This window comes from Pangasianodon hypophthalmus, chromosome 8, assembly GCF_027358585.1.
Source record: "Pangasianodon hypophthalmus isolate fPanHyp1 chromosome 8, fPanHyp1.pri, whole genome shotgun sequence".
Taxonomy (NCBI): Eukaryota; Metazoa; Chordata; class Actinopteri; order Siluriformes; family Pangasiidae; genus Pangasianodon; species Pangasianodon hypophthalmus.
The window spans coordinates 1,218,326-1,238,325 of record NC_069717.1 but is presented as its reverse complement, the minus strand read 5'-3'; the positions used below and the strand labels follow the sequence as shown (position 1 = coordinate 1,238,325).

At 41.0% G+C, this 20,000-nt stretch overlaps 2 protein-coding genes and 1 long non-coding RNA gene across 3 annotated transcripts in view; 1 reads left to right on the top strand and 2 right to left on the bottom strand.

Moving 5' to 3' along the window:
- qsox1 (quiescin Q6 sulfhydryl oxidase 1) overlaps positions 1-9,132 on the bottom strand; it is a 23,972-nt gene extending 14,840 nt beyond the window's left edge. The window contains exons 1-4 of the mRNA XM_034306746.2: positions 8,729-9,132; positions 6,274-6,374; positions 2,722-2,770; positions 2,160-2,262 (exon numbers count right to left, since the gene is read on the bottom strand). Of these exons, the coding sequence (XP_034162637.2) occupies positions 2,160-2,262; positions 2,722-2,770; positions 6,274-6,374; positions 8,729-9,026 (551 nt within the window). The 5' untranslated portion in view covers positions 9,027-9,132. The remainder of the gene's footprint in view (positions 1-2,159; positions 2,263-2,721; positions 2,771-6,273; positions 6,375-8,728) is intronic.
- A 950-nt stretch (positions 9,133-10,082) lies between these two features.
- On the top strand, positions 10,083-14,708 carry LOC128318698 (uncharacterized). Its single transcript, XR_008302161.1, has 2 exons — positions 10,083-12,175; positions 12,974-14,708. It is a non-coding gene; the product is annotated as an uncharacterized LOC128318698 (long non-coding RNA).
- A 3,471-nt stretch (positions 14,709-18,179) lies between these two features.
- cep350 (centrosomal protein 350) overlaps positions 18,180-20,000 on the bottom strand; it is a 34,240-nt gene continuing 32,419 nt past the window's right edge. The window contains 1 exon segment of the mRNA XM_053236067.1: positions 18,180-19,255. Coding sequence (XP_053092042.1) covers positions 19,091-19,255 — 165 coding nt within the window. The 3' untranslated portion in view covers positions 18,180-19,090.

The window sequence follows — 20,000 nt, the reverse complement described above, 5'->3', positions numbered from 1 at the left end:
TGAACAACATTCCTCCGAAACATTGCAAGCTTTGTGCACTACACTCAACTTTTACTAAATCCGCTATATATTAAAAGTGTAACGATTCAACAATTTCGTTAATGCAATTAAAAATTTGCATTATCAAATCAATTTAACCGTGTGTTAGGCAAAATTAGTCAAGATCAGACCTCTAACAGTTAGGATTTGAATGATATTTCTAATGCCTTGACCCCACCTCACTCCATTTACTCCATGTACACAAAGCTCCGCCCCCAGAACTGTCAGTGGTTTAGCTAGTTAGCAATAGCAAGGACTGACATGACATTTCATTCACACTTCAAGCACTCTGACACTGAGCTGCTTTGAAGATGAGTAATAACTCTATAAACACGCAGAATTGATCTCATAACGATTTATGAAAACGTTCATGAGTGCTGTTGTTTTTTAGTTTTAATGAAAAAATAAATGTATCTACTTGAATGTTTATGTAAAGCCTTACTCCACCATGGAAAATGTTTATTCTTGTTTTAGTTTGTTTTTAAGTTTTTTATGAAACTTCACTGAGTGATTTTTTTTTGCTAACAGAAGAATTATTTGGCTGTACTGCGCGCTTACCGATATCACTCTGAGATGGAGGTGGAGTGCAGGGGCTTTGGGGGCGTGGCTATGAAATGACTGACAGGAAGCCCAACTAAACACACACAAGCATTCCGGACAGCAACACAGTTTTTAAAACAGGATTTCTCTGCCAGGTAAAGCACTCGTGCTGAACACATGACTTTAACTACAGATTTTTCCCTGTTAATTTGTAAAAGCAAGAAATAAAACATCGACTCTTGCACCTTTAAAATACTGCAATTGAAATGAATTGATGTAACAAGCATAAATCTGTTATTATCAAAAAGTGACAAACAAAAATAATCAATTTTTCAACTGAGGTGTAAATCATCATTCAGATTCTGAACAAAGTTGTTCACATATCGATTGTAGGATGTGAAATCATATCGTATTGTACCGTATCAGATTCAGCAGTATCGTCAAATATCGCCTTAAGAATCGAAATTGTATCGTATCATATCGCGTGGGAGCGAATCGTGATCTTAAATTATGAATTATCTCTTATCTTACGATCACAAACTAGTCAATTAATGCTGAGTATAAAATGTCACTGCTGTTACTAAGCAACCAGTGTTGATAATCTGAACATTTTATATCCAAGCCAAATGTTATAGCTTCACATCTACAGCTGTAAAAACTTTAGAGCTTTCATTTTAAAGCTAATGAACTTTAGTAACCTTTCTTATAAAAAAAAAAAAATAAATTAAGCACTTATTCTTGAGCAAATTGTCGTCCTGCCAAAAGCTGAAGCGTTCCTGAGCAGCAGGTTCCCGCGTTGTAGAAATCCTGATAAATCTGTTCGCTTCTCTTTAAAACCACAAAGAATTTACTAAGCTACAGAATCCAGAAGATTAATAAACAGGACCGACTTCTGAGTTTGTACAAATTCAAACGCTAATGGAAACAATGCGCTGCTGAATCCTGGATTCTGATTGGTCAGAAGGTGTTGATTAATTTTCGTAACAGATCATTCACAGGGACGTGTACAGCAAACACTTCATATAAACGGATTTAAATAATAGTTAATATGCTGGAGTTTTCTGTAAGGAGAAATGTGTTTATGTAACATTATGGAAGGAGTCTCCAGTGTCAGCGCTTTGTAACAGTCAGAGGTAAAGCTGTAACTTTAAGTTTTCTGACATCTTCAGGACAGAGGAGTTTACGCTTCTTTACGGTTTCTCAGGAACATGATGAACTGCGATTTGGTATTTTTTGCCTTATTAACTTCAAGAGAGAAAAAAAATAGTGTAAGTGAAAAGAGGAAATTACTTGTTTCATGAACATTAAACGTAACTGTAAAAGGAGAAAAGTGTGACGTATTCAAGTCGTTCTTTAATAAATAAAAACTGTAATCGTTATAATGTAATCGCTGTGGTGTAAGAGGAATAAAACACTTCAGGACGTGATGTTAGAGGAAAATAATCAACTTCAGGATGGTAACAGTAACTCTGCTTCATCACACCACCCTGTCACTGATTATTTTCCTATAACAACATGACACACACACACACACACACACACACACTGTTTAATTCCTTACAGATTTTAAATATTCTGACCTGGTTTTCTCCAGTGGGGGACACGCCGGTGGTCCGGGGTGTTTATGAGACTCCAGTTTATCAATAATGAGGTGACGGAGGCCTGCGACATCACGGGAGAAGCCTGTACACACACACACACACACACACACACACACACAGATCAGTGTTTACAAAGACTCCATTAACGTTATGTCTGTAAATATCTGATATAAATAAATAAATAAATTTTATTTATAATGCGCTACAATACTATCAACTCCATGATAGCAATCACAATGACAACACAATAACAACAATGACAACAACAACTGTAAGATTATAACCTAAAAGCTTCACTAAAGAGATATGTTTTAAGTAATTTCTTAAAACAATCAAAAGATGTAGTATTCCTAATAGGAAGAGGCAGAGAATTCCACAACCTGGGAGCAGCACAAGAGAATGATCTCCCACCCACAGCTCTGAGTTTACAGCGAGGCTGGTACAGAGTAAGAGAACCGGCAGAGCGGAGAGACCGAGATGGTGTGGACACTGAGACCAAATTACAAATATACTGATATACAGAAATAAATGAGTTTCATACCTCTGAGATCTTCACCTGTAGAATCGTTACTGGAGAACGCTGGCAAAAACTAAGCGAGAGAGAGAGAGAGAGAGAGAGAGAGAGAGAAAGTGAGCTGGGTTACATAGGTAGCATGAGGGATTTAAGTTCGGTGGTTAAGTCAGTATTTCCATGGGGAAAGTTGCCGGTATTCAGAGTCGGGTTACGCAGCTGATTAAGTGGATTTTCTGAGCTCCACATTCAGATTATTAAAATCACCTGCGTGGCGTTCACACCTCCAAAATCGCCCGATTTTTCAGAAGAAGCTTCCAAGACAGAATTTTTCAATACAGTGTCCCTAAATTCTGCACACAGAGGGGAAATTAACACTTTTGATCAAAATGTTCACACGTCTGCTGTTATGCATTTTATTGCATGTCCATCGCACCCTTGTGTCAGCTTCCCGATCCAGCCATGAGAATGATTTCAATACGTTCTTCACTTGTCAAAGTCATTCTTAAAGGCTATCTGAATAAATATATATAATATAAACTAAATATGAAAATATTTTGAAGTCATTTTGGTAAAAGGTGTTAATTTCACCAGCGTATTGAGACCTTTGAGACCCTCTGTAGTGTCTAGACCACCACCTTTAAACACAAACACTCACTTTTAAACCTAAAAATAATCCGGGATAGAAAATACAGACTGAAGAAGGAAATTGTGGTTTTTTTTTTCTTTGCTGTCAAATGTAACTATTTAAAAATGAATCCAGAAGAAAAATGAAGATGATGATATATGAATGAGAAGATGGTGAGCATGAAGAAATAAATATAACCGGAGAAACTGAACAGTGGGTGGGCAAAGGTCACTCAGAAGAGCTTACATTACTGCACCGAGGTGAAAGGACATCACTGATGAGGTTTGTGCTGATTCATTAAGCCTACATGTGGCCTAGTTCACTTCATAGCACTTTCATCACACACACCCACTCACACACACACACGCACACATCTACAGGTCTAACATGAACATAACAAAATGGCATCATCCCTAACATTACACAACAACTACATCCAGCAGCTGAACACATCACTCCTAAGAGACATGAAACACAGCTGCTAGTTTTATAAGCTTTTGACATTTCAGTAAAATTAACTAGAGCTTAATTTCATCAGTCACAGTCATCTGAAATGCTTTAGCCACGCAGCCAGGCTAGGAGAAATCGAGTCACACATTTTCTGCGGTTTTGCCAATCAGTAGGCTACAGACGCAACGTAAACAAAACCAGCAGAGTTCACGGTTCCGCTGCCTTTCAGCAACCCTGAAACTTTAGCCTACAGAACATAGATGTGCTCATGACGGAGCAGAGCTGAACACAGGCTGCGACAGGAAGTGAGAAAATGTGCAGACTCATTGTTGTGACAGTCTGGTGGATCAACCTTTAACTGTGGTGACATTTAAAATAACTGCATTCCAGTGAGGATTTTAATTATATAACTGTACATTCATAGTATATATATATTCTAGGTTATCTTTATATATCTGTATATTATCTGTATATATGTATATGTATATATTTCAATAGATAATCTGTGTACTGTTGTTTATACAATGTACATATCTCTTACATATACCTATTAGAGTTCTTCTATTAAACACAGTGTAATTTACCTTTCATACTGTTACCTACTGCACCTTGTTTATTTACTGTCTATATATTTACACACTCAACCTGCACCTTGTTTATTTGCATTTCGTTGCTGAATACCTGTACTGTGCTCTGACAAAGTGCTATCTATCTATCTATCTATCTATCTATCTATCTATCTATCTATCTATCTATCTATCAGAAGTAACACTCAGCTGCTTCACAAAACGTACAGCTAAAGCCTTCAGATTTCGACTGATAAACAGGAAACCGGCCTGCTGTACTTCCTGTGATTAAAGATAACACAGAGAAGACTGCAATGTAATCCCCTAGATACAACAGTGCTGTTTTGGGTGGGCCAGGCCTCCCCACGCCCCCTCCCAGGTATCCCCATGCCCCCCCCAGGCCTCCCCATGCCCCCTCCCAGGCCTCCCCATGCCCCCTCCCAGGCCTCCCCACGCCCCCTCCCAGGTATCCCCATGCCCCCTCCCAGGCCTCCCCACGCCCCCTCCCAGGCCTCCCCAGGCCCCTCTGTAGCTTCGCCACTGATAGGAGTCTCGTATATCGACCATATGTTACTGAACGAATAATCCTAGTTGTAATTATCACATTAATCATGGATTTAATTTAACAAAATGGCTTCCACACTCATTATTCAGCAGTGCATACTGTAGAATAGCACTTGATCCAGCAGTTGCTCGTGCACTACTTAATGAAGACACACGACACTCAACGGAGGTCATGAAATTGTAACGTGTGTGTGTGTGGGATGTACGAGATTTTAACATGTTTTTTGCAAAATCTTGTTAAATGAATAAAGCAACACCAGGGTTTGTGTTCATTCGATGCACTCTCCTGTAAAGAAAACGTGCTGAAGGATAAGCTGACCAAGCGCTCGTCTGCTACACTTACAGAGAAACTTTAACTCATTCATCAGTTTATCCATAAAATATTCCCTCCTATAGATAAGCCATGTCTCTGATTATGGTCAAATTTTGTCCTCGGATGACGTTGCGTGGTGTGTGTGTGTGAGTGTGTTTACAGTCAGAACAAACATTTCAGCGTGATTGTGGTTCCAACAAACGGTCAGACAGCGGCGCTGGATATAACAGCGCTCCTCACTCGAGCCGAAATCACGCAAGAAACATGCGCAGAGGTCAGAATCGAGCGTAACTGAGACATGCTTCTGTTTTAGACAAACTCCACACACACACACACACACACACACACACACACACACACGCACACACACACACACGCACACACACACACATGTACATCTACTGTATGTATATACTGACCCCCCAAACTCACCCTCACAATTATTTCCAGATGTGCAACTGCTTGTTTCTCTCTCTCTCTCTCTCTCACTCTCTCTCTCTATCAATTTCTGCTTTCTTTCTTTCTTTCTTTCTTTCTTTCTGGTTGTCTTTCTCTTTGTGTTTCTCTCTCTCTCTCTCTTTATCTGTCCATGTTTCTTTTATACTCTCTCTGACTCAGCAGGACATTTTAGCCTAATAAATGTGACCAAGTTCCAGCAGAGTTAGCACACACACACACACACTCTCTCTCTCTCTCTCACACACACACACACACACACACAGACACACTCTCTCTCTCTCACACACAGACACACACACACACACACACACACACACTCTCTCTCTCTCTCTCTCACACACACACACACACACACACACACAAACACACAGACACACTCTCTCTCACACACACAGATCACAGTATGGTGGAGAGTGAACAGTCACACAGAGGCACTGAAAGTAACACAAAACTGATAAAAAATGAAAATGACACTCAGTGTATGACTCTGCAAAACAAAGCAGGACAAACACACACACACACACACACACAGACACACACAGACAAACACACACAGACAAACACACACACACACGCACCAGTTATATGTAAATTCATCATACCCTCAGAGACGGATATCCTGTGATGCCGAATCTCACACACACTGCTCTGTTCGACTCATCGGCACAATCGATCGCTGCCAAATACACCGCCAACTTCCACTCTGTACAGGAACGAGAGAAAAGAGAGAGATTAAGTGGAGAGAAAAGAAAGAAGAAGGAGAGGAAAAAAGATGAAAGACAGGAATCAAAATAAAACAGAGAGGAAATAAAGAGGAGAGAAAGTGAAATAAATATAATGAAAGAGAGGAATGAGTGAGAAAGTGAGGGAAGAAAAGAAGTGGAGAGGAATGAGAAAAAGAGGACAAGAATGAGGAAGAAAAGGACAGGAAAAACGAGAGAAAAGAATGATGAAAGAGTAAAACCGCAACAAAAAAGGAAAAAGGGAATGACAGGAGAGAAAACAGAACGATGAAGAGAAGAGGAAGAAAGAAGACAGAGAGATAGAAGAGAGGAGAAGAGAAGAAAGAATAACAGAGCATACAGAGGGTGAAGAAGGGAGAGAAAGAAGAGAGAGAAAGGTGATGATAGGGAGAGAAGAAAAGAATGAAGAGAAGAAGAAAGAAGAAACAGATTAAAGTGAACAAAGAAAGAAAGACAAAAAATAAGAAAGAAAGAAAGAAAGAAAGAAAGAAAGAAAGAAAGAAAGAAAGAGTTGAAGAAAAAGTAAAGAGCATATAGAACAAAAGAGAGCGAGCCAGTGACCAAGAGAGAGAGAGAGAGAGAGAGAGAGAGAGAGAGGAAAGATAAAATGAAAGAGGAAAGAGTGTGTGGGTGAAAAAGAGGATAATGAGAATAAATGAAGAGGAAACACTGATCTGTGTTAGTGAAATATTAAACTCAGTAATAAATGTGTGTGTGTGTGTGTTCATCACAGAGAGTGTGTGTGTGTGTGTTCATCACAGAGTGTGTGTGTGTGTGTGTTCATCACAGAGAGTGTGTGTGTGTGTGTGTCTTCATCACAGAGTGTGTGTGTGTGTGTGTTCATCACAGAGTGTGAGTCTGTGTGTGTGTTCATCACAGAGTGTGTGTGTTCATCACAGAGAGTGTGTGTGTGTGTGTGTGTTCATCACAGAGTGTGAGTCTGTGTGTGTGTGTGTGTGTTCATCACAGAGTTTGTGTGCGTGTGTGTGTTCATCACAGAGTGTGTGTGTGTGTGTGTTCATCACAGAGTGTGTGTGTGTGCGTGTGTGTGTGTGTGTGTTCGTCACAAAGCCTCTAACAGTTCAGCAAAAAAAACAAAATGTCCGCTACTGACCTCTTTAATCCAAACACTTTACAACAAACACAGTTCCAAAGACTCAGAGCTGCTGGTTAATGTTGTTTCATCAGTGTGTGTGTGTGTGTGTGTGTGTGTGTGAACACACTCATCAGTCTGTTATCTATAATCATAAACAAAAGGACAACTCCACAGAAACAAAAGTCGTATTTAAATAAATAAACGTCATCATCGTCATTATAAACTCTCAACTTTATCACAACATTCTTATCATTTTAAAAACCCCTGCGATTATAAAATAAAATAATTAAAATATCAATAATAAATCTCAGATAACGTCTAATATCATTATCTAATCTGATTCCATCACAGTGCTGCTGAGTTCTGGACTCTGATTGGTCAGAAGGTGTTGATTAGTTTTCTGTAACAGCGGCTCTGACAGTAGCGCAGGTTTATATTAATGCGCTCGCTCTAATACGTTATCGTTTCTATAGCAACAAAAAAACGTAATTGTTGATATGGTGAAGTTTCCTGTAAGTGAAATTAGAAGCGCAGGACATCTAGAGGGCACTTTATCTGATTTTCTCGCACGTAGCGACACCCTGAAGGGCATTTCATCATGTTTTATCTATCACGAGTCTCCGTGATGTTCACTGTCACGCCGTTTTGTTGAACATGGAGGCACCTACACTCCCCCCCCCTCCCCCCCCCCCCCCCCCCCCCCCCCCCCCCCCATGCTTTATTATATTTATAATAACTCAAACTTACAACTCAGACTATAAATCATAATAAACAATAAATCTTAATCTTAATTTTCCCAAACGGAGTTATCGTAACTCAGCTTTAATCTCACCCTGCACTGAAGTCACTGATCAGTCAGGTTTAAGTAATCCAGGCTTTATGAAGTCAGACTACAGTAAGTGTGTTTATAAAAACAGCTCAGGTGAGCTAAGGTCAGGAGTCAGGTTTTATTTGAATAAATCAACAGATGGAATAATAACTAGACTAACTCAGACCTCAGTAACTTAATAAAGTTGTAATAAATCAGTAATAAGAGTCTGAGATGCTCAAACACACACACACACACACACACACACACGGAGGCTGGATTACAGATAGAGCAAAGGTGTGTGTGTGTGAGTGTGTGTGTATATGAGTGTGTGTGTGTGTGAGCGTGTGAGTGAGTGTGTGTGTATATGAGTGTGTGTGTGTGTGAGTGTGGTGAGTGGTGTTGCCGACCTTTAATGTCCAGGGCCAGTTTCTTCCACACGGGTGAGAAGGCGACGCAGTGGCCGCACCAGCTGGCGTAAAACTCGAGCAGCGCTGCGGAAGGGGAGTTAAACAGAACCGCATCCACATTGTCAGGACTCAAGATGGCGACCTGATCCGATTCCGAGTACAGACCGGCCCGAACCCCGCCGCTGCACAGCACGCACATCACGCACAGCACCGCGCACACGAGCCGCACGCGCACCGCCGCAGTCCCGCACATCCTCCACCGAGAGAGAGACGTGGCGGGGGAAGCGCGCGCCGCCATTTCTGCTCTCTCTCTCTCTCTCTCTCCTCACACACACTCTCTCTCACTCACACACACACACACACACCACAGAAAACTTCAGAGCTCTCTCTCTTCTCACTCTCTTCTTCTCTGTGTTCCCTCCCTTTCTCTCTCTCTCTCTCTCTCTGCTCCCTCCTATTCTCTCTCTCTCTCTCTCTCTCTCTCTCTCTCTGTGTTCCCATCCCTTTCTCTCTCTCTCTCTCTCTCTCTCTCTGCTCCCTCCTATTCTCTCTCTCTCTCTCTCTCTCTCTCTCTCTCTCTGTGTTCCCTCCCTTTCTCTCTCTCTCTCTCTCTCTCTCTCTGCTCCCTCCTATTCTCTCTCTCTCTCTCTCTCTCTCTCTCTCTCTCTCTGTGTTCCCTCCCTTTCTCTCTCTCTCTCTCTCTCTCTCTCTGCTCCCTCCTATTCTCTCTCTCTCTCTCTCTCTCTCTCTCTCTCTCTCTCTCTCTCTGTGTTCCCTCCCTTTCTCTCTCTCTCTCTCTCTCTCTGCTCCCTCCTATTCTCTCTCTCTCTCTCTCTCTCTCTCTGTGTTCCCTCCCTTTCTCTCTCTCTCTCTCTCTCTCTCTCTCTGCTCCCTCCTATTCTCTCTCTCTCTCTCTCTCTCTCTCTGTTCCCTCCCTTTCTCTCTCTCTCTCTCTCTCTCTCTCTCTGCTCCCTCCTATTCTCTCTCTCTCTCTCTCTCTCTGTGTTCCCTCCCTTTCTCTCTCTCTCTCTCTCTCTCTCTCTGTGTTCCCTCCCTTTCTCTCTCTCTCTCTCTCTCTCTCTCTCTCTCTCTCTCTCTCTCTCTCTCTGTTCCCTCCCTTTCTCTCTCTCTCTCTCTCTCTCTCTCTCTGCTCCCTCCTATTCTCCTCTCTCTCTCTCTCTCTCTCTGTTCCCTCCCTTTCTCTCTCTCTCTCTCTCTCTCTCTGCTCCCTCCTATTCTCTCTCTCTCTCTCTCTCTCTGTTCCCTCCCTTTCTCTCTCTCTCTCTCTCTCTCTCTCTCTGTGTTCCCTCCCATTCTCTCTCTCTCTCTCTCTCTCTCTCTCTCTCTCTCTAACACTCCACACTATCTTATCTCTCTGCAGCGGTTAAACCAATCAACAGTAAACCAATCAATCAATCAGTTAAAGCCTCATGATTAGTTACTAATTAACGCCAGTCATTAGCTACATCACTGTAACATATAAACCTCAGTTAATAAATGTCTTATTACATATTTATTACATAATTATAGTACGTCATTAACTATATTAATACGTAACTATATTAATACGTAGCTAACCCCTAACTTAACTAACTCCCCACTCACAATAAATAAATCAATAAATCAATAAATCAGCGTTTAGACCGGCTCTTACACCTCTCGCTTTGGCTAAAATAAAGCGTAAATGAATAAATGTAAATGTAATACATACTGTTATACTTCACCGTGATCAGACTATGATGTTATTTTAATAAAGAGCAGTTTAGGAGAACTCTTCCGGTTTGAGAAAGAACCCTTTTAGGAACTCTTAACTATCCGGACGAACCCTTGACACGTGGAAGTGTGTGAAATATTAAAGAGCATTACATCAGCAGCTGTATATCGTTTATCATCACGTCAGAAATGGATTAATCAATACATCATAGTGCTCATGTGTAAAAGATGGATATTTATGATCCGATGTTCACGTGTACAGTGGAGTCAAAATGTTCCTCCTGCATGCTGTAGAACCTGGATACAGTTCTGCTCCAGGCTTAAAACCCTCAACCTCCATCACGCTTTAATCTGAAAAGAGCTCCGTTACTGAATACGTCGCTTTCTTTAACAACATACACGTTTTTTTTCCTTGTAACATTTTTACAGAATATTATTAATGAAAATGTAAAACTCTCTGTTCTGGTGATGCGTTAATGAAGAATACTGTAATTTAAAGAAAACATCTGAAACAAAATTTGGATAAAAAACTAAAGGGGTCAAAACTTTTGCACAAAACAGTACATCCATGTGTAATATTATACAAGTAAGTAATAAATACTGTGTGTGTGTGTGTGTGTGTGTGTGTGTTACAGTGTGTGTGATGAAGCGGAGTTACTGTAACCACCCAGAAGTTGATTATTTTCCTCTAACAGCACGTCCCCGAGTGTTTTATTCCTCTTACACCACAGCGATTTACCAACAGTTACAATTTCTTATTTATTAAAGAACGACAAATTTTTAATCCAGTTAATATTGTTGTGTTTCATCTCTGAAATGAGTTAGTTCCTGTTGTCACTTACGTTATAGCAGCTGTAAACACTCGTTTCCTCACTAGAGTCTCTTTTTTCTCTCTTGAAGTTAATAAGAAAAATAAAATCGCAGCTTGTTGCGCATGTTACTGAGAAACCGCAAAGAAGCGTAAACTCCTCTGTCCTGAAGACGTCGGAAAACTTAAAGTTACAGCTTTACCTCTGACTGTTACAAAGCGCTGACACTGGAGACTCCTTCCATCAATGTTACATAAACATCTCCATACAGAAAATTTCACCATCTGACCAATTTTTACTGTACTGTAAATGATCTGTTGCTATAGAAACGATAAAGTCTTACTGCAAGAGCATTAATATAAACCTGTGATTTGCAGCTGCACTACTGTCAGAGCTGCTGTTCTAGAGAATTCATCAACCCCTTCTGACCAATCACAATCCAGAATTCAGCAGCAGAGTGGTGTAGTATATATTTTATTTTATTTATGTCGAGAATGTCGAATGTAGAAGTTAAAACCGACAAACTAAAGGAAGAGGGTGGAACTTATGAGCTCCCTTTTGTCAAATATTTACACACTTATGTCACACACACACACACACACACACACACACACACGTACACACACGTACACACACGTACACACACCTTTGTAAACAGAGAACAGTCACGTAGATTCATCGTTCAAGTCTGAAAACACACGATTCCTTAAAACTATTTTATAAGAGCTTAATTTACAGCTGTACATGTTGTCCATGTGGTGGTTCTGTCCTAAACACAGGCTATGAGAAGGTTCCCTACTGAGTGTGATACTGGCGTTAAAGGGTGCGAGGGCAGATCTGAGACGTAGAATCAGGACACAGCCTGTTTGTGTTCATTAGAGAAACACTAAACACTGACTTCGGGTTTTATTTCTGAACTGCGGAGGTGAGAAAGTTCCCTACTGAGTGGAAAAGGGAAACCTGCTTCTGTTCACAGCAACGGCTTAAATTAGTCACAATTCTGTAATCTCGATTTAATTTAGTATCATTTTTCTAATGTGGATTTAATCTAGTGTCATTTCTGTAATCTTGATTTAATTCTGTGTCATTTCTGTAATCCCGATTTAATTTAGTGTCATTTCCATAATCCGGATTTAATTTCGTGTCATTTCCGTAATCCAGATTTAATCTAGTGTCATTTCCGTAATCCAGATTTAATCTAGTGTCATTTCCGTAATCCAGATTTAATCTAGTGTCATTTCTGTAATCCTGATCTAATTTAGTATCATTTCTGTAATCTGGATTTAATTCAGTGTCATTTCTGTAATCCGAATTTAATTCCGTGTCATTTCTGTAATCTGGATTTAATTCCGTGTCATTTCTGTAATCTGGATTTAATTCGATGTCATTTCTGTAATCTGGATTTAATTTAGTATCATTTCTGTAATCCGGATTTAATTCGGTGTCCTTTTTGTAATCTGGATTTAATTCAGTGTCATTTCTGTAATCCGGATTTAATTCAGTGTAACTTCTGTAATCTGGATTTAATTCAGTGTCATTTCTGTAATCTGGATTTAATTCAGTGTCATTTCTGTAATCTGGATTTAATTCAGTGTCATTTCTGTAATCTGGATTTAATTCAGTGTCATTTCTGTAATCTGGATTTAATTCAGTGTCATTTCTGAAATCCTGACTCACTTTATCTGCGTTATTTTAAGCCTGGTTTATTTTATTCACGTCACAGGAAGCCCAGCTCCTGAACCTCAGAACTGACCCAAGATCTGAAAAGCCTGATACACGGCACCTCACAGAAAGGAAAGCTGTTTGCTCCAGACTGGACCGTGTTCCTCGGGGCCTCGTCGGGAAGTGGAAAGTTTACGGGCGTATTTGGGACGCAGCCTGACAGGAAACGTGTTCAGAAGGACAGCAGTGTTCTAACAGGGTTTATTTTTAAATGATTATATAATCAGTTATCTGCAGGTTTTTCAGAGCCTTGAATACACAAGAGTTTAATGTTTTATACATTTAAATATTTAATATTGATTTATTTCACAATGTCTTTTTTAGACAATAATAAAAAAATTAAAATGATATAGTTAAATAATAATTAAATAATATAGTGTAGTGCTTTTTATTTGATACATAAAAACAAAACATACGGTCTATATCAAATATATTAAAATGATTTCAATTTAATTCTATTTTTTATTCAGTTATAAAATATATAAATATATAAATTCATAATAGTAGTGCAGTTATATGGAGCTTTTTACGTACATTTTTATTACACACACACACACACACACACACACACACACACACACACACACAATTAGAATCTTCTTGGCTTGCTTCAGAAGTCCAGCTGGACTTTGTTCCTCGCTGCGTGTCTTTTCAGGTCAGATCAATATCTCAGTGGGTGTTTGTCAATTTTCTTATTGATCGAAATAATATTTATTTGTTTGGCAACAGTTATTTATTTCACCTTTAGACGAGCAGCGGCGTCGTGTCTGAATAACTGCAGAGTGTTGGGCTGTGTCCCAAACGCCCGCGTGTGATATAAAAAGCACAGAACTCTTATTAGAGCGATGTTTACTCTGAGTCACACACAGCTGATGTAGCTCGCTGGCTAATGTGCTACCACAGGGGGCAAAACACTTTCTGTTAAAAAGTGAGAAGAACAGAAGAAGTGTTTGAGTCTGAGAATTAAAATTAACACTCACCAGACACGAACTCAGAGTGACAGCGTTTATATTTAACACCAAATCAGAACTTTAGTTTTATAATAATTTTGAAGATTTTATTGTATTCTATCACTTTCATTATCTTGTAGGAGGAAGTCAGATTAAAATAAATGAATGAGACAAAAGCTTATAACAATCTCTCTCTCTCTCACTCTCTCTCTCTCTCTCTCTCGAGCTACACCTTCTACTCCTGAGATGCCAGTGATCCTGATCCCTTCTGCTCTCCGGACCTACCTGATCCATCCTGATGCCCTACTTCTGGTTGGAGTTCTCATCATTTGGAGATCACTTGCTGCTGCTGGGGCCCCTTATGGACAGCCTGGTGCCACCTGGGGGCCGTGGAGATGGTGCTGCTTGGGGATCTCATATGGGGAGCTGTACTGTACTGTACTGTAATGGCTTGGGACTGTGATTGTTGTAGTGGCTTTGGTTGCACAATTGCACTATTTGTCCATATAGTACACAGTTATAGAAAGGAATGATTTATAATCGCACTATCGGGTGTCACCCAGATGAAGATGGTTCCCTTTTGAGTCTGGTTCCTCTCAAGGTTTTTTCCTCATATCATCTCAGGGAGTTTTTCTTCTCCACCGTCACCTCTGGCTTCCTCATTAGGGATAAATTCATACATTTAAAATTTATATCCTGAATCCATTTATTTCTGTAAAACTGCATTGTGATAATGTCCATTGTTAAAAGTGCTACACAAATAAAATTGAATTGAATTGAATTGAACTGAAATGAATGAATGAATGAATGAAGAAGGGAGACACATTTAACTCCTCCTAAACACCAGGGTGGTGTAAAATATCTACCAACAGTAACATGAGAAACAGGACTAATCCCGAAACGGTGCTTAAATTGCGCCACTCAGAGAGTCGATATTAATCCTGTAAAGTCAGAAGCAGGTGCGCGGTAACGCTGAACAGTTCTTTACATTCTCTTTTTTTTCTGCCGCGTCATCATCCTGATTCTCACCGCGTATAGCACAGCGCTTTTTTCTTAACCACCATTTATTATTCGATGCCTCCATCACTAGGTGGTGTTGTGCTTTCAGGTTGTCTGTTCATCCGAGATTCTCGTTAGCGCGAGTGCTTGAATGTTTGTAGTGGAACGATCATTATAACCAGCAGATGAACTGATTAGATTATGAAAGTGATCCAAACAGGGTCAAGGTCACAGTAAGGTCAAATGTCTGAAATAGTTTTTCTTCTGCATGTTTAGTACATTTTAACAGTATTTCAGGTACACACACACACACACACACACACACACACACACACACACACACACACACACACACACACACACACACACACACGTCCTTGAGTGTGTGATGTGTTTAGAGCGGCTTTATTAGAAAGACATTTAGAAAAAAAAAAGGCAAAACATGAAAAGCTGAGCATAAACCCAGTCGATTGTTTCAAGGTAAATTTGCAAAGCTGGAAACAGCAGCAAAAGACGACGAGTGAAAAAGTTTTCAACAATTAAATGTTTAACTTAACGTTCGGCTTCTTTAAATCTCGGGGCTAATTTAGGTTGAGGAAATTCAGCTGACTTCTACTCGAAGTATAATCAGTGGGAGCTTCTGGAGGAACACGTCCAACCCACTTACACCTAAAACCTAAAACCTAAAACTAGACAGAAACCTCACAGGTGTCTGTCTTTCACACAAAAAAAGACCTTTCTAGATTTGTGGCTTCGATTTTTGGGTTAATATATACATTATAATTTACTGTAGAGTCTGAAGTTGGAGCTCAGATCTGAGGTTCAGCTGAAGGAACTCATCCTGAATGACGTCATTATACGACCGTGAGAACGGAGAACATCGCCTTCTGCTGTGGTACAGAACAAAGAAAGACTTTTAGATGGAAAAAATGACACAATGTAGAATCTAACGTCAAGCGTCAAGGACACAACGATCAGCTGATGCCAGAAACTGCTGCCATGATGCTTTTTTTTTTTTTTTTTTTTTTTTTTTGTCGGGAAAAAAAAAAAAAAAAAACGGATGGAGAAAATACTCATCGCCCTCTAGTGGTGAGCGGAAATTCATTGTGCAAACTAGCCGAGATGTTTTAGAGAACTTTCTGAGTATTTGAGAGGAGGACGAGGCTCCTGTTTAGATGCTCCACACGGCTCAGTTCAGATGAAGACATGAAGTCACTTCCATTCATTGTAAAATAACACATCATCACTTCATCATCACTCCATCATCATCACTTCATCACTTAACTGAGTTCTGTGGATCATCAAAACAAATACTGAAACCTCAAACAATTCCAGCTTCTTCTGCCTGAACAGTTCCCACAAACGGCTGCAATCTAGAATATAAAAGTTCTTTATGTAAGTAATAAACAGTGTGTGTGTGTGTGTGTGTGTTACAGTAAAATAATAAACGACAGGATGGTGTGATGAAGCAGAGTTACTGCACCGCTGCTGTGTTAAAGCACGTCCACGAGTGTTTTATTCCTCTTACACCACAGCAATTTACCGACTGTTACAATCTTATTTATTAAAGAACGTCATACTTCTTATCCGCTTAGAGTTAATGCTCCAGCTATAAACAGTCGCTCCCTCACCAGCTGCTTGTCATGTTACTGAGAAACCGCCAAGAAGCGTAAACTCCTCTGTCCTGAAGACGTCGGAAAACTTAAAATTACAGCTTTAGCTCTGACTGTTACAAAGCGCTGACACTGGAGACTCCTTCCATCAATGATAGATAAACACATTTCTCCTTACACACCTTTTTTAATCCGTTTATCATCAGTGGAGCGTTCGCTCTCCACGTCCCTGTGAATGAGCTGTTGCTATAGAAACGATAACGTATTAGAGCGAGCGCATTAATATAAACCTGCGCTACTGTCCGAGCTGCTGTTATAGAAAACTAATCAACCCCTTCTGACCAATCAGAGTGCAGGATTCAGCAGCGCTGTGGAATAAAAGTTGTTTTGTCACAGAAATGAAGCGAGACTCAGAAAGCACACGTTTATTTCAAATATTTCAGAGCTTTATTTACAATTTTAAACAGTTGTTTAGGTTTACTATGTACATGTGCGCAAACCGAGCTGCGTTCTCCGTCCTCGTCTCCGTCCGAGCGTCCGGCTCGCGCCCTGCACTCCTCCTTACGGAAAATGAGACGCTTCCAACAGGCTGAGAGATTCTCTCAGGCGTGTGCTGATTATCCTGTGTGTCGATATATCGCTATATATCACCATGCAAGACTCTTATCGTGGAAGCTTTGGAGCAGGGAGAAACCGGGAAGGCGGAGCTCTGCTGATCGCGTTTGGATCACACGGGTTTGGGTTTCGTCCTAAACGCAGGCTGTACGTAGGGAAGTTCCTCAGCGAGAGTCTTTTTAAAAGGCAACATGGAGACCGCCATTTTGTAAAAGCCCTTATCTTGGACAGATCTGAAGGAGCGTCTGATGTGCGCATCGCTCGTGGAGAAGGCAATCCCATAATTCCGTTCATAGTGAGAGAAACATGGCGGAGTGAGGAATGATTATTTTGTTACAGATCATGATTATATCCTAAAACCGTGATAAAAAGGTCGTTATCGCGATACGAAAGTTTATAATCAGCTATCACGAGTCGCCTTTTCTCTATAAGAGGTAGAGTGTGAAAACACAACAGTGTGTGTGTGTGTGTGTGTGTGTGTGTTGCATTCTTCTAACTGCATAGCTAAAATAAATTTGATAACATTAAACGAGAACACGACAGCGAAAACCGTGTAGACGATTCAGGACACAGCTCCGGTTCCGTCCTAAACGCAGGCAGTAAGGAAGATCCCTACGGAGTGTGTAAGAGATCAGAGTAGTAGAATCAAATTCAAGAAAATTTTCTAGGAAAAAAAACCCCAAAAAAACAAAAAAGGGCTGTGTCTCGGTTCTGTCCTAAATGCAGAAGGCTCTATCGGAAGTGAAACTGGGTTTAAAGGACCCCTAATGAGGGAAATCCAAGCTACAGATTTGGGACACAGCCTGTCGGAAAAGTTCTGTGCACTTGGGGAAAGATCCCTACCGAGTGTGTAAGAGGAGTCAGAGGAGTAGAATCAGGACAGGACCGGGTGTTTTTTTTTTTTTTTTTTTTTTTTTTTTTTTTTAAATCTCGTAGGGGTTTTGGTTCTGTCCTAAATGCAGGATGTAGGGAGGTTCTGTACCAAGTGTGAATAAAAGCAGGGTGTGCAGCAGAATCAGGACACGGCCCGTTTGGATCTCTTGGAGAAAGGTGACATCTTTAATGCAGGATCCCTACTGAGGAAAAAAATTGACAAAGTGTAGATTCAGGACGCAGCCTCTCCGAAAAATGTTGAGATTTTGTACTAAATGTAAGTGACGAGGTTCCCTACTGAGTGCAGGACAGTGTTTAGTGAGCAGTAGAATCAGGACGTGGCCCATTTTGATACGCTACTAAGTGTACACTACGAAGTGTACACTTCTTCTCTGCTTTATAATCCAGCTGTAAGGCAGAAACGGATGGAGGTTTCAGAGTGCGGAGATTAAAAAGCGGCTCGGCTCGACACACACGCGAGAGGAAGGCGTAAAGCGGTTCTTCCCTACGGAGGGAGCCTAAACCGTGAGGCACTTAACATGGAGGTCGGTAAAGGCAGACGGGAAAATGAGGGCGAATAAAGCACTAATCTCTCATCATGCACTCGTTCTCTTTAGTCTCTGATCATTACACTCTTCTAAATCACTTTATTCTCTTTTTAAAAAGCAGTTTATAGATCAATTTATTGTTTTATAAATTCATCTCTAAAATCATCTCATCCCTTTCTGCTCGGTTCCTCTAGGTTCCTCTAGGTTCTGCATGTGCTTAGATGCGTTTACGTACGCTTAAATCATCATCTCTTTACACATTTTCACACAATGTTTAAAAATGTTTTTTTTTTCTCTTTACAAATAAATTAAAAAACCAGCACAAAGGCGAGTATCGTACAGTTGTACAGACGAAGAAGGAGATCCGGGTCAGTCCCAAACGCAGAGAGGTTTTTAAAGCGAGCCACAGAAGATCTGAGCAGCCGAATCTAGATCCCTCTGAGAACCCGGTATTCCCGGTTCCGTCCTAAACGCCAGAGCAGGGCGTAAAAGGGTGTAGGAGCAGGTGTGAGCGGGAGGATCAGGACAGGGCCCGTGTGGATCTCCTCTCGTGGATGTTGGTGAGAACGTCCACCGTGTCCTTCAGCAGCATGTCCAGGATCCCGTCAGCCAGCTGCATCTTCACAAACAGCTCGTCTTCATCGTAGTTCACCCACAGAGCCTCCTCCTCATGGAGCTCCTGCACCTGCAGCACACACACACACGCGCACACACACGTGCACACACACACACACACACACACACAGAGACACACACACGTGCACACACACACACGCACACACACATACACACAGACACACACGTCATTACTGCCATCTACATGCTGTCTATATTTATCTCTTCGTCTGTCTGTGTGTCTGTTTATGCATCACTCTGTTCATTTATCCATCTATCTTTCATCAGTCTCTTTCTCTCACTCTGTCCATCTGTACATCTGATATCCATCCATGAATCTATACGCCTCCATCCCTCCATCCCTCCGTCTGTCTCTCCGTCCGTTTGCGTGTCTTTCCGCCCGTCGTTTTGTATCTGTGTCTGTCTGTCTTGTGTCTGATCATGGTGTGTGTGAGGTGTGTGTGAGTGTGTGTGTGTGTGTGAGGTGTGTGTGGGGTGTGTGAGTGAGAGTGTGTGTGTGAGGTGTGTGTGTGTGTGAGTGTGTGAAGTGTGTGAGGTGTGTGTGTGTGTGAGGTGTGTGTGTGTGAGTGTGTGAAGTGTGTGAGGTGTGTGTGAGGTGTGTGTGAGGTGTGTGTGTGTGTGTGTGTGTGGTGTGTGAGTGAGAGTGTGTGTGTGAGTGTGTGTGTGTGTGTGTGTAAGGTGTGTGTGAGGTGTGTGTGTGTGTAAGGTGTGTGTGAGGTGTGTGTGTGTGTGATTGTGTGAGGTGTGTGTGAGGTGTGTGTGAGGTGTGTGTGTGTGTAAGGTGTGTGTGAGGT